The sequence below is a fragment of the Salmo trutta genome, chromosome 35, assembly GCF_901001165.1.
Source record: "Salmo trutta chromosome 35, fSalTru1.1, whole genome shotgun sequence".
NCBI lineage: Eukaryota > Metazoa > Chordata > Actinopteri > Salmoniformes > Salmonidae > Salmo > Salmo trutta.
The window spans coordinates 6,490,052-6,513,910 of record NC_042991.1 but is presented as its reverse complement, the minus strand read 5'-3'; the positions used below and the strand labels follow the sequence as shown (position 1 = coordinate 6,513,910).

Genomic DNA, 23,859 nt, shown 5'->3' with positions numbered 1-23,859 from the left:
GAGGAACTCTAGAGCTCTGTCAGAGTGACCATCGGGTTCTTGTTCACCTCCCTGACCAAGGCCCTTCTCCCCCGATTGCTCAGTTTAGCCGGGCGGCTAGGTCTAGGAAGTGTCTTGGTGTTTCCAAACTTCTTCCATTTAAGAATGATGGAGGCAATCTCTAGCACCCAGACAAAGAAAGTAAGGCAAAGATATGAGAACAAAATGGCCGTGGGGCTCCAGGAAAAACTTCGAAAGCCTCCCAGTCAGTCAGATAATGTGGTCTACCACCATGTGAAACAAACAGTAGCACTTTCCCTTTGAAAACCACAGAGGCTATTTGAATATCCACTTCTTAGTGTCAATCGAACAATACACTTATTGATATTGGCGCTGTGCTGGAGCTCAAAAGCTCTTTACACAAATGGCAAAGGAGAGGAAATGAACGGGAGGATATAAGCTGGTAGAATATTGAATTCAGCTGAGGTCTTCATAAGCTATCTCTCTGTCTCCCTTTCTCCCTCTCTCGCGCTCTCTCCCTTTATCTCCCTCTCTCCCTCTCTGTCTTTGTGTTTGCATGATGGGAGATCTGGAGAAGAAGTGGAGGAGAGGAAAGAAGACTTTGGCTCTATCTAATTTATGCTCATAACTTATTTAACTTCTGAGGAGGAGAGGTTGTTTTTATTAACTCATGCTTTCCCTAACTAGCATAATAGGGAACAGATGTACTCAGTGTTTAGTGATGTAGGCTTGCTGGGCTTCACCATCGATCGCTTGCTGAGTTGAGAGGTTTTTTGGTTCAGTGCTTCTGTATCTACTTGTCACATTTTTTTCTTCTTCCAAAAAGCACTTTAGCTTTGACGTTAATATAACCTCTTTAAGTCAGTATGAAAGTCTTGTACACAGAAGAGGTCGCCCCTGTGTGTGTGTGTGTGCGCGCGCTTCAGGTCAGATCTGTGAGTTATAGTTCAGTTTTAATGCAACGTAGAGACTCTGGCTAGTTTGTGTGTGTAACGGGTTTCGTCGGAAGGAGTGGACCAAAGCACAGCATGGTAAGTGTTCATGATTTGTATTATCAAAAAAACACTCAAACAAAATAACATAAGGGAAAAACGAAAGCGCACAGTTCTGTCAGGTACAGAATACAAAACAGAAAACAACTACCCACAAACACAGGTGGGAAAAGCTGCCTAAGTATGATTCCCAATCAGAGACAACGATAGACAGCTGTCTCTGATTGGGAACCCTACTCGGCCAACACAAAGAAATAGATAACATAGAATGCCCACCCCACATCACACCCTGACCTAACCAAATAAAGAAATAAAACGGCTCTCTAAGGTCAGGGCGTGACAGTGTGATGTACAGAGACTGGGGCTAGTTGGTTGGTTCCTCGCCGGCTATGAACAACTGGACTCTTGTCAGGCTAATAATAAACTCCATGGCTCCATCTGAAGACTCTTCTCTCTGTCTCTGCTTCTGGCCCCTGGCTTGGACAAGAGCCTCCGGAGAAAGATGGAATCGTAGGGTTTGAACCCCCTCTGATGCAACACACACATACCGAAAGAAACACACACACACACACACACACACACACACACACACACTCACAAAAGGGGGGCGAGAATGATACAATATGCTGCCTTGCCTTCTCTCTCTCTCTCTCTCGCGCTCGCTCTGTCACTCTCTTTCCCTCTCTCTCTCGCTCTCTCTTTCCCACTCTCTTTCTGTCTTTGCATAATGGGAGATCTGGAGAAGAAGTGGAGGAGAGGAATGAAGAAAGGATGGAAGAAAGAGAATTCAGAGAGAAACTTTGGCTCTATCTAATTTATGCTCGTAACTTATTTAACTTGTGAGGAGGAGAGTTTTTTTTTAAACTCATGCTGTCCTTAGCTGGTATAATGGTAGAAGAAATGTACTCAGTGTTTAGTGACAGGCATGCTGGGCTTCACCATCGATAGCTTGCTGAGTTGAGAATTGTTTTTGGTTCAATGCTTCTGTATCTACCTGTCTAATGTATGGGGGTTTGAACCCCCTCTGATGCAGCACACACATACTCTAAGAAGAAACAGGGGGGTGATATATATATACTGAGGAAGGTGATAATGATACAATATATATATATATATTTACTGTACAAGTCAAGAGTTTGGACACATGTTCTCATTCAACGGTTTTTCTTTATTTTTTATATTTTCTACATTGTAGAATAATAGTAAAGACATCAAAACTAGCCACCCTGGCTACTTTGAGGAATTTCAAATATGAAATATATCTTGATTTGTTGTACACTTTTTTGGTTACTACATGATTACAATGTAGAAAACAGTAAAATTAAAGATAATCTGAGTAGGTGTGTCCAAACTCTTGACTGGTACTGTATACAGTGGCAAGAAAAAGTATGTGAACACTTTGGAAATACCTGTATTTCTGCATAAATTGGTCATAAAATTTGATCTGATCTTCATCTAGGTCACAACAATAGACAAACACAGTCTGCTTAAACTAATAACACACAAACAATTATATACGTGTTCATGTCTTTATTGAACACACCGTGTAAACATTCACAGTGCAGTATGTGAACCCTTGGATTTAATAACTGGTTGACCCTCCTTTGGCAGCAATATCTTCAACCAAACGTTTTCTGTAGTTGCGGATCAGACTTGCACAATGGTCCAGAGGAATTTTGGACCATTCCTCTTTACAAAACTGTTTCAGTTCGGCAATACTCTTGGGATGTCTGGTGTGAACTGCTCTCTTGAGGTCATGCCACAGCATCTCAATATGGTTGAGGTCAGGACTCTGACTGGGCCACTCCAGGTGTATTTTCTTCTGTTGAAGCCATTTTGTTGTTGATTTACTTCTGTGTTTTGGGTCGTTGTCCTGTTGCATCACCCAACTTCTGTTGAGCTTCAATTGGCGGACATACTGTATATATCCCAGTGTGGAAGTTGAACATAGGATAAGACCCACATCCAATACAACAGAACAGCTATCTCTCCGGCACCACCCAATCCCAAGCCTTGTGTGATAATATCCGATGCTATCGCCATCAAATTAGATTCTATCAGTCTTCAATACGATGCTATCGCTAGCCAATGCGGTGATATCAAATTCCAATGCGCTGCTGCTCCTCTTCTGCTCACTCAGGCAGCAGAGATATGTGTTGGCTTTGGAGGCAAAGCAAGGCCAGTATGTGTGAGTGAGTGAGTGTGTGTGCGTGCATGCATGTGCACGCAGCAACTACAGATGTCGGATGTTAATTTTAGCCAGTTTGCTAGAGCAGGAAAATAATCCTGCATCTACAGGAAATGTGAACTATTATGTGGATTACAGTATATATAATTAGTGGACATTTTTGTGGGGGTTGATATATTTTTTGGTGAGGGAAAATCAAGTCTGAAATTTAAATTTCACGTATACTCCCTCTGGCGCTCGAGGTCACCAGACTGCTCATTACTACGCACGCCTGTCACCATCGTTATGCGCACCTGCGCCACATCAGACTCACCTGGACTCCATCACTTCCCTGATAACCTTCCCTATATATGTCACTCCCTTTGGTTCCTTCCTCAGGCGTTATTGTTTCTGTTCCATTTTTTTTGTTTGTTTCATGTCTGTACACTACTCGTGTTTGTTGTTTTGTCCGTGTTCGTTTCTATATTAAATTATTCACTCCCTGAACTTGCTTCCTGACTCCCAGCGTACACATTACAGGGAGCCTTTTTAAACCTCAAATAAATTAAACGTTTTACATTTATTGGAAAGTTTTCCTGCAACAGGGGGATCAGATCCTACATCTGTACATCACCTGTTAGGATACACAAGCACAAAGCAAAATGCAGTGCTGTCTAGCCATAAATTGACAGTATACTATGACAAATTATTTAACCGTTGTTACTGATCAAAATCTTAGAAAAACCTTGACAAAGTACAAACTTAATTAGCATAGGCTTGTCATTGAGAAAGGTAGACACAGGGAATCCTGGCTCCCTGTAGAGGAAAGGCTGTGCAGTCACTGCACCACGGAAGAAATTGACACAGAGCTTTGACACAAAATTGACACAAAATTGCAAAAATATCAAGCAATTAGAGAGTTTTATTTCCCCAAATGTGAAATGGTTATTGAAGGTTTCCAAGACCTCTCTGATGAGAAGAGATGACCCATCCTGTTGGAGGAGGATGCAGAGAGCTGTGGGTTGGCAGCGCACTACATTGCTGCCTGCCATAAAATGAGGGATTGTGTCTGACAGATCAACCAACCTGCACATGTCTTTGTGTTATTTGCTTATTTATTTACTGATTTTCTTACTGATTTCCAATACAACCCCCCACCACCCCCCACCCTTGACTATTGCTGTTACTGATTGTCCTGTTCGTGACAATGTTGATTATTTTTCGTGATGTTATTGATATTGTTAATGAATCATTCCATTTCCAAAGTACGTTTCGGCAATATGTACGTCATTACGTCATGCCAATAAAGCAAGTGGAATTGAAAATTGAGAGAGAGAGAAAGAGAGACAGAAAAAGAGAGAGAGATACATGATGGAGGGTCAATTACACCTCCATGTTGTAGACCAGAGGAAGAGACTGAACGCGAGTTCACCTTTCACCACCACCCACTGCTACATGGTTAAGGTTGTTGCACCAGTTAGTGAAAGACGGTGAAGCTGTGAATGAGGGTTTATCAGATAGAGATATCAGATCTCCTTTGAGGATGGTAAGAGTCAGACACAATGTATTGGGTGATAAAGTGTGGTTGTAATAAAAAAAAGGAAATTGGTAGAGAGTAGGGACTCACCTTTCCAGGGCTGATGGAGGTTAACAATGCCCAGTAACCTGATAAAGACCAGGATGGGTTCCAAACGTTGTACCTCTAGCTAGCTAGAATATTCATTTTAATTCAGCAAACAGTGAGCAGACATTCGCTTTCCTTTCGTTGCTATTTCTTTATATTTTCTTTATATCCAGTCCTTGTGCCACAACTACCCCTTTAATAACCATGGAAGACATTCATCAGTGGCCTATCCGCCTTAATTAAAGAAGCCAAGGGCTTTATGTCAAGTAAGTCATCTAACCAACCGCGTGTCCTACACAGATCCGATGGACCAAGACAGCAGGCAGCGTGTCGGATCGCTTCCAGGACTCCAGCGTGTTTAACGAGACGCTGCACATCTCCAAGATCCAGAGACACCAGGGAGGACGCTACTACTGCAAGGCTGAGAACGGCCTGGGCTCCCCGGCCATCAAGTCCATACGGGTCGACGTCTACTGTAAGTACTGTACATTACTTTCGGACACAGTGGTTGGGTCAAGGTTATTTTCTTTTTATTTAAATGTACTTTCTCAACGTAATAACATTGCATAAAATTCAACGTGGCTAGTTAGTATACCGTTCCCTTTCGATTTTAGAGCTGCAAAATGTAACTTTTTGGGCAACTCGACCAAATACACATAGAAAATTGTGTTATAGATCTGTCATTCTCATTGAAAGCACATCTAAGAAGTGGTAGATCGGTTCTATGTGCGCTATTTCAATGCTTCCCTTAAGTTTTGTTTTTGCATCTTTTACTTTCGGTTTTCTGCACCACTTTCAAACAGCTGAAAACACAACATTTTTGCTTATGGAAAAGATATTTCACTGCGGTTTAGATGGTACAATGATTCTCTACACTATACTTGCTTGTTTTGTCACATAAACTGATATTAGGAAAACTATTCGAATTTTAGCAACCAGGGAATGGCGGAGTGATTTCTGCATAGTTCATCTTTAAACTAGATTTCAACCATAAGTTAACGATAAGCTTTTAAGGTTTGGTTCATTCCAATTGTTGCACAATTCAATCAAATGTCAGTCAATACTAAATGTTGAATTGGGGCCCTATCAAAACATCCTGTGTCTGTGTGTGTGGAGGGGGGTGTGGTGTGTGTGTGTCTGTGTGTGTGTGTGTGGGGGGGGGCTGTACAGTAGACAACAGTATAAACAACCCAGCCCAGTAGCTTCCACCCTAGTCAACCTAGCCATTAAACAATAGTGAGGTCTGATTGGAGTTGTCTGGGGCACCTACTGTACTTCAGCTGCAATCAACAACTCCTCAGACGTGCGCTTAAATGGAGGACGGTTTGTCTCATCTGAACCCTAGACAAGCAAACATTATATAGCTCCCAGCCAGAACCTCCCCAGATCCAAAACTCTGTGACACAAGCACATTAAACCAGCACTTTCCCTTCCGTAACATCATCGCAAGCGATAAACCTTTTGGCCTGTGTTCTCCTCTTCTCCCACTCTCTCTGTGGCAGAACACAGAGCAGTCTGCAGTCCTGTCTCAGTCTTTCCTCTCTGCCTCTCGTCTGTCTCCACCTCTCGTCGGCCTCTGCCTCTTTCTCTTTCTCTTCCTCTGCCTTCGCCTCTCCTCTCTTCTCTTCTCCTTGGTCAGGCAGGGGTTACCAAAGTAAGTGGAATCGCTTTCATCTGACATCTAAAGCCTCTGCTCTATCTGCCAGTGACTCCTGTCAGTCTGTCACGACATTTCGGGTCTGTCTGTGTGGCTGGTGGTTAGCCTCACCGCCGCCAAGGCTCTTTCTCTGCCTGCTCTCGCTTTCTCTCTCTCTGATCTCTCTTTCTCTCTCTCTCTCTCTTTGCTATCTCTCTCTCTCTGCCTTTACATCTGTCTCCGTTCTCTCTCTCTCTCTCTCTCTCTCTCTCTCTCTCTCTCTCTCTCTCTCTCTCTCTCTCACTCTCACTCTCTCTCCCTGCCTCCTCCTAGTCCCTGGGTGTCTGTGTGGCTCTCAGCCCTTGTACCTGTTTATCAGTACTGACTTGAGCAGGGGTTGTGGAATAGAGGATGGTTAGAAAGCTTGGAACTTGGAGGAAGGAGGGGGAAGAGGAGTATTTTACTCTCTCCTTGTCTCCTTTCCTTCATCTGCACTGGACTGCCATATTGGCTTTGTGGTGGATGTATACTAGACATTTGCTTTCTCCTTTTCAGTTCTTCTACACTGTTAACTGTAAACTATTGACACATACAACAGACCCTGGACGGACAGTGACTAACATCCCAGTGTCACTGTTTTAGCTTGATAGCAGTATGATTAATACAGTTGACCAGTGGCTCTCTGGGTTGCCATGGCTAGGGCTGTGGTGGTCATGACATTTTGTCAGCAGGTTATTGTCATGCAAAAGACTGCCGGGTCTCACGGTAATTGACCGTTAATTAACGTAAACATGTCCACTCATACAAGCAGCATACAAGCCTCTGATGTGCGCCTTTGGAACATCTACATTTAAAACATGTTGAATAAATCAATTGAATATACACCATCCCAATAAATACATTATTTATGTTAGGCAGGCCTGAAGAAACATTATGATATGTAGAAAATGTATTTCAGAAGAACAGAATATGAGTTGGCCTACTGTATATTATCTGGCTATGCGCCATGCCATAGACTGTAGGCTTGTTCATTTATCAGACACGATATGCTTATAAGTCCTGTGCCATTATTTGATATTGTATGATTTTATAGTAAGAAGAATATATAGTTTAACTTAGCTGAATAAAATATAATGGATGTTTGTCCCATTCAGAAGCAAGAGTGCACACATATGAAGTAGAAGTGGCTATGTCGAGCTTAAAAGTGATCATTTGAAACAGGTCCTATATGCTAGATTTTGAGTTATTTGTCAACTTTAGTAGTGATTATTACAAACCTTAGAACGTCTTAGAAGTCAATAGATTTATGGGCTGCATGATGCGACTATAGGCTATTGCTTGCGCTCTGTTCCTTGCCTCATGCTGTACACGCTGTTCTCTCATCAAGTGATCATATTTTCACCCGTCAAACTATTCTCAATTTAATCTTGTTTTTACTAATATGTAAAATACGTTTCGATTTAGAATGGCCCATGATCAAATGGACAGGAACAGGGGCAGGCACAGAAAACCATTCAGCCATTTTCCAACCAAGGAGAGGTGTCACAAAAGTCAGAAATAGGATTAAAATTAATCACTTACCTTTGATGATCTTCATCTGATGGCACTCCCAGGTCTCCATGTTAGACAATAAATGTTTGTTTTGTTCGATAAAGTTAATCTTTATGTCCAAATACCTCCTTATTGTTCGCGCGTTTAGTCCAGTAATCCAAATGCACAAAGAGCGCTCACAAAGTCCAGACGAAAAGTCAAAAAAGTTCCATTATGGTTTGTAGAAACATGTCAAACGATGTATATAATCAATCTTGAGGATATTTCTATCATAAATCTTCAATAATATTCTAACCAGACAATTCCTTTGAAATAGAAAGGAAAGGGAACGGAGTTCGCGCTCATGGCCAGGCGCGATAAACAACTCAAGGCTTTCAACCTGATCACTGGTTGAAACAGCTCTTATTCGCTCCCCTTTTACAGTAGTAGCCTGAAACAACGTTCTAAAGACTGTTGACATCTAGTGGAAGCCTTAGGAAGTGCAATCTGACCCCATTTAAACTGTATATTGGATAGGCAATCACTCAAAAAAACTACAAACCTCAGATTTCCCACTTCCTGGTTGGATTTTTCTCAGGATTTTGCCTGCCATATGAGTTCTGTTATACTCACAGACATTATTTTAACAGCTTTGGAAACTTTAGAGTGTTTTCTATCCAAATCTACTAATTATATGCATATTCTAGCTTCTGGGCCTGAGTAGCAGGCAGTTTACTCTGGGCACCATATTCATCCAAGCTACTCAATACTGCCCCCCGTTCCCAAAGAAGCTAACAGATTTTTTAAAATCCTCAATAGTGGTAGAGACTCCTCCATCCCCCTCTCATTCAAACGTAGGACCTGGATCCTCCAGTTTGATCCCTCTGCTGTCTCTAGCTCCACACCCACCCCCGCCCGGCCGGCCATCTAGAAGTGTGAAGGTTAGTATCTTTTAGGGACGCTAAATATTATGTAGATCTCTTATTCTTATTCTTGACTAGTTAGATAAAGGTTAAATTAAAAAAATATATATTTAAAATGTTTTAAAAACATCTTGAATGTATCGGTCTAAAACTTTGGACACACACTGCTGCCCTCTTGTGGACAACATCTAACTTACACCCCTAGCGTCCTATGTAAATGTATGGCCTTTCTTTTGCATTTCAAAGATGATGTAACAAAAATAAAATAGGAAATGCATGTGTTTTTGTTTGTTTTATCTTTTACCAGATCTAATGTGTTATATTCTCCTACATTCATTTCACATCTCCACAAACTTCAAGGTCTTTCCTTTCAAATCGTATCAAGAATATGCATACCCTTGCTTCAGGTCCTGAACTACAGGCCGTTAGATTTGGATATGTCATTTTAGGCGGAAATTGAGATGAAAGGTCCGATCCTTAAGAGGTTTCATCACCTTAGAAAGCACTGTCCATTCCATTGTGTTAGGCTTTGAAACAACATCCACAATAAATGTTTTCCACTCAGTTTCAACCTATTGTTCAACTTCTTTCTTCAAATTGATCAATCCCGGTAAGGTGAGTTTTTAAAGCACCTACTGCTTTGATGATAAGTGCTTGATGTGATTTTCGATGTCAGCATGGTAAGAGGGACAATAGAGCCCTGAGTACCAGGCCATTAGCAACCTGATGATCGTTAGCGAGTTGGGTAGGCTACTACTAATGAATGTCCAGAGTGCATAAGAGGAGATTACCGTGACTAAATGGTCATGTAGAATTTTACTGCGGTCATGACTCATGAATGCTGGTGTGGCGGTAATACAGTCACCACAGAGCGTTGGGCCAGTAACCGGAAGTTTGCTGGATCGAATCCCCGAGCTGACAAGGTAAAAATATATCATTCTGCCCCTGAGCAAGGCAGATAACCCACTGTTCCCCGGGCGCCGCAGTTAACCCACTCTTCCCCGCACCTCTCTGATTCAATGCGGGTTAAATGCGGAAGACACTTTTCAGTTGAATATATTCAGATGGACAACTGACTAGGTATCCCCCTTCCCCCCTTTCATAACAGCCATGGCATTGTTTACAGTTTAATCCTGAATAGGCACCATGGTAGGTTTGGTGAGCCTATCAGACACATCTGCTGTGACATTCATTCAACCAATGATGTCATCCAATGCTCTCTCCAGTTGGCTCCCTGTCCAATGAGGCCCTCTCCAGAAAAACTCTGTGTCCATTGGAAGGGGATTTAAAGGGACAATCAATTGTTAAAGACATTGTACAGTACTTTCAAGTACTTTATCCTTTCAAGCTTGAATTGATCATTATCTCATCTTGTAAACGCTTCATATTTGTCATTGAGTGTACACTAAATATGTAATGCTATGTCCTTCATATTGTAGAGCCTTAAAACAGGACTTTATATGACATTATTAAAACAGCAGCAGCGTTTAAAGTGGATGCCCTTGTCTCTGGCATTGTAGTGCATGTGTACTTCATTAGCAGAATGTTGTATTGCACATCCAGCAGAAACACACTGGATTTCTCCATAGAAATGTTATAGCTGTCCCCCAGGGGTGAATTTAATTGATGGGCCTCTTTTGCAGCTTTCACTATTTTTAGTGCTTTCCAGCCTTGGTTTTTAATTTGCATTAGAATTGCTGTTTGGGCACCAGGACTCAACAGAAACACCTTGACAAATTGTGTTGACTGTCTGTTTTTCAGATGTTGCACCGGTGTGCCTTTATTCATACCAATGTGTTTATACTACCCAGAAATGTAACCGCTAGTTAGGATGGACACTTCTATTATGCTTGAGGGACGATACAAATATGAGAGAGAAAATGTAAATGTGAAATGAGAGAGACAGGAATTTAGGAGGGCGGGTATTTCAATGTGAATATCTTGTTTCTAAAGTGAAGTATTTTCTTCTGTTCTTTAAAAAAAAACATTTCTTGCTTTTCCTTCCCAGTCCTTCTGAAACCAGAGGGGTATACTAAGAAGCAACCTAGATCTACTCAGGGTTTTCTAAAGCTAGCCAGCTGCAGTTAGCTTCACATTCCAGCTCAGGCTGGAATCAATCCATGGGTGAGTCAGTGACACATTCTCATTTGTGCCAAAATCAAAATGAAAGGAAAGTTTTCTTGCAAATTCAGCAGGCTATGGCGTGGACTAGGCTTTTTATTTGCTATTAATGCCGTCTTTGGTGTGCTTTGCTGTGCTTATCAATGCACAAGCACTTTTTTCCCGCTATCAATAAAATTATACAAAGGTTTTACTGTGTGTGAAGTTTCAAATGCATTATATCATTACTAAATGTCTAACGTGATAAGTATTTTAACATGACTATTTTTTTGCACACAAAATTAAAGGGAAGATGATGCAATCTTTGCAAGAGGGAGGGAATCTGATTTCAATGGTCCTCAACTCGTGGCTCAGACCATCTCATTAAGGATATTGGAGTTTGCCCTGAGTTAGCCTGCCCCGAAGCAGGTTAGATCTGAAGGATTTGTTGCCATAGAAATTTAGCTGGCTAAAAGGTGAGCCACTTTCGTGGTACCGGTTATCCCGAGTTGAACTCAGAGTTGACTAAAGTTACCTCGCTAACTTCTCAAACTACATTCGTATTATAGGGCTCAGGTGGCTTCTTTTAAATTTTGAGTGTAAATACAGGTACTTCCAGATGTATTTATTCATACATGCATACTTATAAAATCAAGGTGCGCTCCTCTCCTAACCGTTCCCCTTCTAAAGAGACTGCTGGAGCGGCCATGACTCACAACGTTCAATAGATACAGAATGAAATGAAATGAAGGAAGGAAAGAGAGAAAGGGAGAATTCTCTAAATGTATTGCCCAGGTTAGAAAATGAATGAAATGAAAGAAGGAAGGTGCCCAGGTGGCATGTCTAGCTTTAGCATTGCTATACTAACTCAGAGAGACAGACAACTGCAGGATGGGGTAATGGTAAACTTATCTCTGCAGTGCAGAGGAGCTGATATTAGCCCTAGCAGGCCTAGCAGACCCAAAGATAACTCATTTAAAATACCCACCGAGCTCGGCGAAGCCCCCATCTAAGCACATTTCTACATGCTGACGCCTCAGAAGATGTGTTTGTCCATTGTGAGGTCTGCAGGAATAGATGCCCACACAGAAGTTAATAAAGAACTTCCTCCATTGATCGATTGGTAGTTTTGCTTTTCTTGAGAAGCCTTGAGCCTCTTCTTCTTCAGTTCCTAGAAGGGTCTATTTATTACAAAGTTTTTCATTTCATCTGGGCTGTATTGCTGTGTGTGAAGCTGCATTGCTATATCTAGTAGACAAAGGCCTAAAGTATTTCAGCAGGGGCTTATAGCTGACATTAAACTATTTCATCAGCAGGTGGAATTCACATCCCCAATGTTATACATTTCTGACGTGAAAAGAATTAGGAGAGTACAATGGACTCCAATGAAGTACAAAAGACTAATGTTCTTCACGTGTGCCCATGCATTCATCAGGAGCTTTTAAAGAGCAGGTACTTGAATCGAGACTGGAAAACTTTAGTGCACTTGAAATGAGTTTGTACTTATCCGAAGCGCACTTGTCAGGAGTCGACGTTACAGGGCCTTCGGAAAGTATTCAGACCCCTTGACTTTTTCCAAATTTTGTCACGTTACAGCCTTATTCTAACATGTATTAAATAGTTTTTTCCCTCATCAATCTAAACACAATACCCCATAATGAGAAAGCAAAAACAGTTTTATTTTTTAAATCTTTGCTAATTTATATTAGATGTTTTACTCAGTACTTTGTTGAAGCACCTTTGGTAGCGATTAAAACATAGAATCTTCTTGGGTACAAATCCTCTCAAGCTCTGTCAGGTTGGATGGGGAGCATTGCTGCAAAGCAATTTTCAGGTCTCTCCAGAGATGTTAGATCTGGTTCAAGTCCGTGCTCTTGCTGGGCCACTCAGGGAAATTCAGAGACTTGTCCCGAAGCCACTCCTGCATTATCTTGGCTGTGTGCTTAGGGTCGTCGTCCTGTTGGAAGGTGAACCTTCGCCCCCAGTCTGTCATGAGCGCTCCCAGTCCCTGCCGCTGAAAAACATCCCCACAGCATGATGCTGCCACAACCATGCTTCACCGTAGGGATGGTGCCAGGTTTCCTCCAGACGTGACGCTTGGCATTCAGGTCAAAGAGTTTAATCTTGGTTTCATCAGACCAGAGAATCTTGTTTCTCATGGTCTGAGAGTCCTTTGGGGCCTTTTGGAAAACTCCAAACAGACTGTCATGTTCCTTGAACTGAGGAGTGGTTTCGTCTGGCCACTCTAACATAAAGGCCTGATTTGTGGAGTGCTGCAGACTTGGTTGTCCTTCTGGAAGGTTCTCCCATCTCCACAGAGGAACTCTAGAGCTTTGTCAAAGTGACCTTCAGGTTGTTGGTCACCTCCCTGACCAAAGCCCTTCTCCCCCGATTGCTCAGTTTGGCCAGGCGGCCAGCTATAGGAAGAGTCTTGGGGGTTCCAAACTTCTTCAATTTTAAGAATGATGGAGGCCACTGTGTTCTTGGGAACCTTCAATGCTGCAGACATTTTCCCCCAAATCTGTGCCTCGACACAATGCTGTCTCGGAGCTCTACGGACAATTCCTTCAACCTCATGGCTTGGTTTTTGCTCTGACATGCACTGTCAACTGTGGGACCTTATATAGACAGGTGAAACAGAACAGGGTGTGACACTGAGCTCAATTTTATAGCAGAGGGTCTGAATACTTACGTAAATAAGGTATTTCTGTTTTCGCTTTGTCATTATGGGGTATTGTGTGTAGATTGCTGAGGATTTTTATTTATTTATTCCATTTTAGAATAAGGCTGTAAAGTAACAAAATGTGGAAAAAGTCAAGGGGTCTGAATACTTTCCGAAGGCACTGTACTGTATATACCACCAATGTGACCATGGAAGTGGTTTTAGGACACTTTAAAGTGGACAAATGATCAGATAGATTATTTTTACACTGGAAGGTTCTGTCACCCACCAATTAGTGGCACTTTTGTAAATTACCTTCTGACAGTTCCATAAACAACCCATTGCTCATCTTTAACAGCCTTCTTAATGGCTCAGCCTCAAAATGTTACTCCAACCAGAAATTACCATTACTTAACCCTTGTGTGGTGTTCGGGTCTGTGGGACCCATTTTCAATGTTTACTAAAAGAAAAATGATACAATGAATTATTTTGTCAACCTGAGACTCATTGGCCTTGGCTCATTTTCTGTGAAGAACATGTAAAATAACCGATTTTCATTGAGTGCACACTGTGCACCCCTCTACATATTTATATTACATATGTGGTGTTCAGGTCCACTGGACCCGAGGCTAATTAAAGTGTGGAAAAAAGTGTGTGTAGGTGAAAACAAGTAAAAATGAAACAAAAAGGTTTGCTGTGTGCCTTCACTCTGTCTTTCTCCTCCCTGGGCCTGCTGCTTCAACATAGCACCAATAACCTGTCTGTCTCCATGCATGTCTGCCTGTCTCCCGATTTTCTCGCACTCTTTACCCTTTGTAGTGTGTGAAACTACACAATGTCTTGCGGGAACCTGCACAATGTTATTACAATACATTATTTCTATACATTATTTCAGTACATTGTAAAAAACTTCAGTATTTTCCCACACTACCCCAGCCAGGTGCAAATTGGGGGAGGAACACAAAAAATAAATAGCTTTGCATGTGTGGCTCCTTACCACAATCAATCAGTACGGCAGAAAGACTCTCTGCTCAGAGGGCTTTAGACATTTTTTTTTGCAGAGGAATGGGCCACCTCGCATGGCTGCCAATGTGATAAGGATGCAACCAGGGCCAACGCGGATGGCGGTTACTCATGTGCAGGACAAAAAGTCTTCTTTTGAACTGTTCATCCCAGACGCCATCCAGAAAATCATTCTGGACTGCACAAATTTGGAGTGAAGGCATGTTTTTGGAGAGAGATGGAAGGAGATGAACCTACTCATTTACATGCACACTTTGGGGTTCTTATCCTTGCTGGTGTTTTGAGATCCAATGGGGAATCCACAAAATCCCTGTGGGATGCAGAAACTGGCAGAGAACTTTTCTGTGCAACAATGTCTCTGGAAAACTCCCACATTATTTCCAGGATTATCCGCTTCGATAACCAAGACACCAGACCAGCTTAGCGGCAGAGAGACAAGCTAGCTGCAAACAGGTCAGTGTGGGACAAGTGGGTGGACCGCCTTCCCCTGTTTTACAACCCTGGGCCTAATGTTACTGTTGATGAGCAGCTTATGCCATTAGGGGCCGCTGCCCCTTCAGGCAGTACATACCGTCTAAACCCGCAAAATATGGAATCAAGACCTGGGCTGCCGGTGATGCTGCTTCATCTTTTGCATGGAACTTGCAAGTGTTTACGGAGAAGCCAGATGGAGGAGCCCCTGAGAAGAAGCAAGGGATGCGGGTTGTTTTGGATGTGACACAGGGACAAGTGGCCATAACATCACATGCAATAACTTTTTTACTTTGCACAAGCTGGGACAGGAGCTCCTCAAGAGGAAGCTGACGATGGTAGGAACAGTACAAAATAAACAAGTCAGAGCTCCCACCTCAACTGTTAAATACACGGAACAGGCCTATCAATTCCTCTAAGTTTGTGTTCACGGCCGACACGTCCCTAGTGTCCTACCTGCCAAAGAATTGCAAAAATGTGGTACTCATGAGTACGCTACATAGGGATGGGAGAATCTGTGGCCAGGAACTTAAAAAAACAGAAATCAGAATAGATTACAATGCCACAAAAGGGAGGGTGGACAATTTAGACAAGCTGGTGACTGGTACAGCTGCAAAAGAAGAACCCTACTCTGGCCACTTGTGATATTCTTCAACATCTTGGACATCTCGAGGTACAACGCGTTTGTCATCTGGAAGGCATTGAACCCAGATTGGAACAGAGGGAAGATCCAGAGGAGCTTTCTCGAGCAGCTGGGCAAGACATTGGAAAGACCTCAAATCTGGAGGAGGCAACTTATCCCAAGGACCCCAGCTTCTGCAGCGATCGTGAGGAGGATTCAGGAGGAGGATGCTGGTGCCCCATCCGCCCGACCCACAGAACCAACAACTCAATACCGGAAGTAAGTGTGAGTGATGTTGTTGTGTGTGTGTGTGTCTGACTCTCTTACCTTGGCCTGCTGTAACTATACAGTGTAAGTCGGAGGTTTACATACACCTTAGCCAAATACGTTTAAACTCAGTTTTTTCACAATTCCTGACATTTAATCCAAGTAAAAATTCCATGTCTTAGGTCAGTTAGGATCACCACTTCATTTTAAGAATGTGAAATGTCAGAATAATAGTAGAGAGAATGATTTATTTCAGCTTTTATTTCTTTCACACATTCCCAGTGGGCTAGAAGTTTACATACACCATTATTTGGTAGCATTGCCTTTAAATTGTAACATTTTGTGTAACCTTCCACAAGCTTCCCACAATAAGTTGGGTGAATTTCGGCCCATTCCTCCTGACAGAGCTGGTGTAACTGAGTCAGGTTTGTAGGCCTCCTTGCTCGCACACGCTTTTTCAGTTCTGCCCACACATTTTCTATGGGATTGAGGTCAGGGCTTTGTGATGGCCACTCCAATACCTTGACTTTGTTGTTCTTAAGCCATTTTGCCACGACTTTGGAAGTATGCTTGGGGTCATTGTTCATTTGCGACCAAGCTTTAGATGAGATGTTGAGATGTTGCTTCAATATATCTACATCATTTCCCTTCCTCATGATGCCATCTATTTTGTGAAGTGCACCAGTCCCTCCTGCAGCAAAGCACCACCACAACATGACGCTGCCACTCCTGTGTTCTTCGGCTTGCAAGCCTCCCCCCTTTTCCTTAAAACATAACAATTGTCATTATGGCCTAACATTTCTTATTTTGTTTCATCAGACCAGAGGACATTTCTCCGAAAATACGATCTTTGTCCCCATGTGCAGTTGCAAACCGTAATCGAGCTTTTTTATGGCGGTTTTGGAGCAATGGCTTCTTCCTTGCTGAGCGGCCTTTCAGGTTATGTCGATATAGGACTCGTTTTACTGTGGATATTGATCATTTTATACTTGTTGCCTCCAGCATATTCACAAGGTCCTTCGCTGTTGTTCTGGGATTGATTTGCACTTTTCGCACCAAAGTATGTTCATCTCTAGGAGACAGAACTTTTCTCCTTCCTGAGCAGTATGATGGCTGCATGGTCCCATGGTGTTTATACTTTCATACTATTGTTATTACCATTGAACGTGGTACGTTCAGGCGTTTGGAAATTGCTCCCAAGGATGAACCAGACTTGTGGAGGTCTACAAGGTCTTTGCTGATTCCTTTTGATTTTCCAATGATGTCAAGCGGAGAGGCACTGAGTTTAAAGGTAGGCCTTGAAATACATCCACAGGTACACCTCCAATTGACTCAAATTATGTCTCAAATCATTTTCTGGAATTTTCCAAGCTGTTTAAAGGCACAGTCAACTTAGTGTATGTAAACTTCTGACCCACTGGAATTGTGATACAGTGAATTATAAGTGAAATAATCTGTCTGTAAACAATTGTTGGAAAAATGACTTGTGTCATCCACAAAGTAGATGACCTAACCAACTTGCCAAAACTATAGTTTGTTAACAAGACATTTGTGGAGTGGTTGAAAAATGAGTTTTAATGACTCCAACCTAACTATATGTAAACTTCCAACTTCAACTGTATGAAGCATCTGAAGTTTGACTGACATCTTTCAAGCTTTTCTTCAAGCCTTAACTTCTTTCAAGTCTTTCTTTTCTGATGTGGTTCACCTGTGTCGTCTTGATGGTTTTCTTTTCTCTTTCACTAAACTCCTCTCCTCCAAAGAATACATCTGAATAGCATCATGCTTGATTTAGTTTAACATGCAAGGTCTTGCTCACTCCATATTCCGTATCTCTTATGCAGTGAGTCAGAGACTTTGGCAGAAACACAGTGTTGAGAGAATAACATTAGAGCTGCTCGCAATGGAGCTGAAGCCAAGCCAATGCTTATGCATGATCACACTCAGAGGTCCTGACTCAGACACACGTGTCAAAGGCTTAAGATGCCATGACACACACGCCTCCTCAGCTATGTAGGCTAACACACAGCACACAGCCAGAACAGTGTGTGTGTGTGTGTGTGTGTGTGTGTCCAACCCTGTAGAAGAGCTTTCTCTGTTTTATGTTTACCTAGCGTCCAGCATCGGAGTAGAGTGGAGTTGAGTTCATCTGTCAGTTCCAGGGCTATGTGGTCAGGGACAGTGTTTGTTTAGTGGCTTTACCTGCGGCGGGTTTAGATCTCAGCCAGTCAGGAGGTGTGCTGCTTCCTATCTCATCAGGAGTCCATTTACTGTCCGTCCTACTGCAGGGATAATTGGGTTACTGTGTACATAACGAAGAATTCGGGACAGCACCCGGTGTCACAGGCCTGTTCGCCCCGTTCGCCCCGAAGACAGTACAGGTGCATCAAAGCTGGGGCCGAGGGACTGAAAAACAGCTTTTATCTCTCTATGACTGCATGGCCTCGCACGCCTCCAACTCAATCATCAAGTTTGCAGACGACACAACAGTAGTAGGCTTGATTACCAACAAGGACGAGACAGTCTACAGAAAGGAGGTGAGGCCCCTGGGAGTGTGGTGCCAGGACAATATCCTCTCACTCAATGTCGAGAAAACAAAGGAGCTGTGGACTTCAGGAAACAACAGAGGGAGCACGACCCTATCTACATTGACGGGACCGCAGTAGAGCAGGTGGAAAGCTTCAAGTTCCTCGGCGTACACATCACTGACGATCTGAAATCGTCCACCCACACAGAGAGTGATGTGAAGAAGGCACTACAGTGCCTCATCAACCTCAGGAGGCTGAAGAAATTTAGCTTGGCACCTAAAACCCTCACAAACAGATTCACAATTGAGAGCATCCTGTCGGGCTGTGTCACCGCCTGGTATGGCAACTGTACTGCCCGAAACCACAGGGCTCTCCAGAGGGTGGTGCGGTCTGCCCAACCCATCACCGGGGGCAAACTACCTGCCCTCCAGGACGCCTAAAGCACCCGATGTCACAGGAAGGCCAAAAGACAATCAAGGACAACAACCACCCGAGCCACTGCCTGTTCACTCCGCTAACATCCAGAAGGCGAGGTCAGTACAGGTGCATTAAAGCTGGGACCAAGAGACTGAAAAACAGCTTCTATCTCAAGGCCATCAGACTGTTAAATAGCCATCACTAGCCGGCTTCCACCTGGTTATGTAACCCTGCACCTTAGAGGCTGCTGCCCCATATACATAGATTTGAAATCACTGGCCACATCAGTAATTTAACACTAGTCACATTTAATAATGTTTACTTTTAGGTTGTGTCTATTGTGTGTATTGTTGTGAATTGTTAGATTTTACTGCTCTGTTGGAGCTAGAAACACAAGCATTTTGCTACACCCTCAATAACATCTGCTAAACATGTGTATGTGACTAATAAACATTGATTTATTTTGATTTATATGCAGATTGTAGTGTGTGTGTGTAGTGTGTGTGGTAGGGGGCTCTCCAGGGGATGCATTGATCCTGGAGTTCATGTGGAGGCAGGGGATCTGAGAGCCTGTGTGTACGTGTGTGCGTGTGTGTGTGTGTGTGTGTGTGTGTGTGTGTGTGTGTGTGTGTGTGTGTGTGTGTGTGTGTGTGTGTGTGTGTGTGTGTGTGTGTGTGTAGGAGATCTAAGAAGTAGGTTCAATAGAGGGAGATAGCATAGAGAATGAAAGACAACATCATCATCAGCTGTCCAACTCACTGCCTTGCCCACTTTTGAAAGACTAAGTATCAGGCATACAGTGCCTTCGGGAATGTATTCAGACCCCTTGACTTTTTCCATATTTTGTTCCTTTCCAAAACAGTTTTATAGACATTTTTGCAAATGTATTAAAAAAACAACAGAAAAAAACGTATTTACATAAGTATTCAGACCCTTTGCTATGAGCCTCGAAATTGAGCTCAGGTGCATCCTGTTTCCATTGATCATCCTTGAGATGTTTCTACAACTTGATTGGAGTCCACCTGTGGTCAATTCAATTGATTGAACATTATTTGGAAAGGCACACACCTGTCTATATAAGGTCCCACAGTTGACAGTGTATGTCAGAACAAATACCAAGTCATGAGGTCGAAGGAATTGTCCGTAGAGCTCCGAGACAGGATTGTGTCGAGACACATATCTGGGGAAGGGTAACAAAATATTTCTACAGCATTGAAGGTCCCAAGAACACAGTGGCCTCCATCATTCTTAAATGGAAGAAGTTTGGAACCACCAAGCCCGGGGGAGAAGGGCCTTGGTCAGGGAGGTGACCGAGAACCTGATGGTCACTCTAACAGAGCTCTAGAGTTCCTCTGTGGAGATGGGAGAAACTTCCAGAAGGACAACCATCTCTGCAGCACTCCACCACTCATGCCTTTATGGTAGATTGGCCAAACGTAAGCCACTCCTCAGTAAAAGGCACATGACAGACCGCTTGGTGTTTGCCAAAAGGCACCTTAAGATTCTCAGACCATGAGAAACAAGATTCTCTGGTCTGATAAAACTGTTTGGCCTGAATGCCAAGCATCACATCTGGAGGAAACCTGGCACCATCCCTACGGTGAAGCATGGTTGTGGCATAATCATGCTGTGAGATTTTTTTCAGCGGCAGGGACTTGGAGACTAATCAGGCTGGAGGGAAAGATGAACAAAGCAAAGTACAGAGAGATCCTTGATGAAAACCTGCTCCAGAGCTTTCAGGACCTCAGATTGGGGCGAAGGTTCACCTTCCAACAGGACAATGACCCTAAGCACACAGCCAAGACAACACAGGAGTGGCTTCAGGACAAGTCTCTGAATGTCCTTGAGCCGCCCAGTCAGAGCCAGGACTTTAACCCGATCGAACATCTCTGGAGAGCCCTGAAAATAGCTATGCAGCAACGCTTCCCATCCAACCTGACAGAGCTTGAGAGGATCTACAGAGAAGAATGGGAGAAACTCCCCAAATACAGGTGTGCCAAGCTTGTAGCGTCTTACCCAAGAAGACTCTAAAATGTGATATCACATTTTTTTTATTTGTAATGAATTTGCGAAAATTTATAAAAACCTGTTTTTGCTTTGTCATTATGGGCTATTGTGTGTAAATTGATGAAGGGGAAAATAATGTTTTAGAATAAGGCTGTAACGTAACAAAATATGGAAAAAGTCAAGGGTTCTGAATACTTTCCGAAGGCACTGTATATTGTGTTTATTCCTACAAAGCTAATTGACCCTTTGGGAGATGACACAACTATGACTCTGAAGGATTTCCTTTGCAGCATAAAGAAACCCCACAAAATAATATCACTCAAAGTTGTGATGTCATGTTACTTACCATCTCACTCTTCTTGCGTCACAAAAACACCTATTCTATTCTGCTCTACGATATCATTTGAACTATATTGAATGGGGGAGATATTTTGATCCGTTCAGATGATGTATGTATGTCGAGACGAAGATGTATTTGGCCTCGAAGGTGTTTTTATATGTAAAATGCTTTGGCATGTTGAATGCTGAGACCCAGGCCCTGGTGACTTATCGGAGGCCTGTTAGAATCAGCACAGGATGAATCAGCATGTTATCAACATTATGTGTACATTATGTAAATGTTTGCTGCCGTGGTTAATGGAGGTAAGGCCGGTTCACGATTGGCCATTAATCTCTCAATGTCTTCCTGCTCTGAGGATCTAGGAAGGAGGACCTTTAATCAGTGGACGACAGGATCCCTCTGCGGCTGTCCATGCAGACAATGCCTGTGTCCCAAATGGCACCCTATCTCTTTATAGTGCACAACTTTTGTCCTTCCTCTACTACTTATAATGATCCTTATAATCGTACTACAAGCAGTAAACGAACCACATTGCTGTCTATAAGTCATTTGGTTTAGGAAAGTATTGTAGTTTGATTTCAGTGAACCTAATCTGTTGTCTGTCGATACATTGTCCATCCCATTCTCCATATGAAACTTACAATAGACTTATGCATACACGATAACAGCGTGTTTTGGCAACAAATACACGTTCAATTACATGAAGGATAAAAAATATATAGGAACATACATACAGTCTGATTTATGATTGAATGTCCATAGCTAGATTCTGGACAACATAAAGATAAGACCAAATCATCACAATCCCATCGTTTATTTTTTATTTATTTTTATTTTTATTTCAACTTTATTTAACCCGGTAGGCCAGTTGAGAACAAGTTCTCATTTACAACTGCGACTTGGCCAAGATAAAGCAAAGCAGTGCGACAAAAACAACAACTCAGAGTTACACATAAACAAACGTACAGTCAATAACACAATGGAAAAATCTATTTATGATCAATAATGGTTTATTTCCACAGTGCTTGGTGTGTTATTGCTAAAGGGACATGTAGTATTGTTGACTGAAGAGGTCTCTGGAGAATCATAAAGGCCATTAATGGGGACTCATGACTGGTTGAAATGTAGAAGTCAATACCTAAGGAGACCAGGATTGAGAGGACAAATATGGAAAAGAATGGTACAAATATGCTTCCTCCTAGAATTCCTATTGGAGCATTTTTAACAGAAGCAGGGTTTACGAAGGTCATCTACTATACATGTACCCTTGAGATTAGCTGTAGGATTGTTGCTTGGATCGTCTCGGTGTGTGTGAGTAGGTGTTGTTGTTTAACGTAGAGAACAGAACAGGGCTGGGTTTGTGGCGAGATGAATGGGAGAAGAGATGGGCAGAGGAAAAGGAGATTAATTACCCAGTGTTGGGGTCTGTGTGTGTGTGTCTCCATTACCCCCTCCCACACACATCTCTGTTGGGGCTCACTATTCCCCCACTGGGAGGAAAATAGGGGGCCGCTGACGTCTCATTAACTCTCTCTTCCACACACACACCTTAACACACACACTTTCACAAACTCACGCACATCACCCCCCCCCAAAAAAGACAGCCTAATCGAAAGAGAGCAGCACTGTGGAAGATAGAGATGAGTAGCTCGAAGTAGAATGAGCCACCCTGAACCGGTGATCCAGCTCCCAGAAACACAGCAATGAGTAGAACAACAGAGCAGAGACTGGTGAGCTACTACACTGTAGGATACTAGCTCAAAGCTGAGACACTATCGTTTGGGTAGATGAAACATTGGCTAGAACTGGAGTTTGAACCTTTAACTGGAGTTCAAGCTTTTTAATTCAGTTCTTAAGAGCTAATTCACGAAGACCTTGTGGATGCACTGTCTGTGCACCTATTCAATAGTAGCAACTTAGTTACAGTATTATCTAATCAGGTATGCACATGCATTAGCCACATTTGGTCTGGTCTAGTGACTAGTCCACGCTTCATAATGTTATATGGACTAGCACACATTTGATTAATTCAAATATACATGGACTAGTGCACACTTTATATGTCTAGTCTTTAGGGACTAGCAACCACTTGATGATGTATATTGCAGGGATTAATATGCATGTCATTACTTGTGCCTTTATCTTTGCGGTGTAACAGAATATACCTTCCAATGTTAGCGGTATGCCTGCCCTATATTTCCCTTTCAGCGCTGCCACTAAAACACCAAAAGCAGTACATTACCTAACGCTCCATTTTGTTCATCTGAATCAGCACAATAATCGGTTCTAATTACATCTAACCAGGGCTGATGACTATGATGTGTGATGTGCTCCCATGGATGTTAATGCACAGGTCATCTCCTGTTAACGAAGAGGCTGCAGGTAGCAGTTAACTCTATGTACAGATCTAGGATCAGCTTACTCTCCTTCAATTCTAACGTTTAGGTCAGTGGTAAGGGATAGCGTCATCTTACTCCTATGACATGAGGGAGGCAGATGAGGTGAGAGAGAGGAGAGGCAGAGAGAGATAGTTTTCCTTCTCGTTCCCTC

The 23,859-nt window shown here is 42.6% G+C and overlaps 1 protein-coding gene across 3 annotated transcripts in view; it reads left to right on the top strand.

Annotated features, from left to right (window-relative positions):
• The window catches only part of LOC115174515 (MAM domain-containing glycosylphosphatidylinositol anchor protein 2-like), a 344,881-nt gene that overhangs the window by 107,377 nt on the left and 213,645 nt on the right, over positions 1-23,859 (top strand). For all 3 annotated transcript variants that reach the window (XM_029733126.1, XM_029733125.1, XM_029733127.1), the window contains exon 3: positions 5,084-5,258. In XM_029733126.1, coding sequence (XP_029588986.1) covers positions 5,084-5,258 — 175 coding nt within the window. The remainder of the gene's footprint in view (positions 1-5,083; positions 5,259-23,859) is intronic.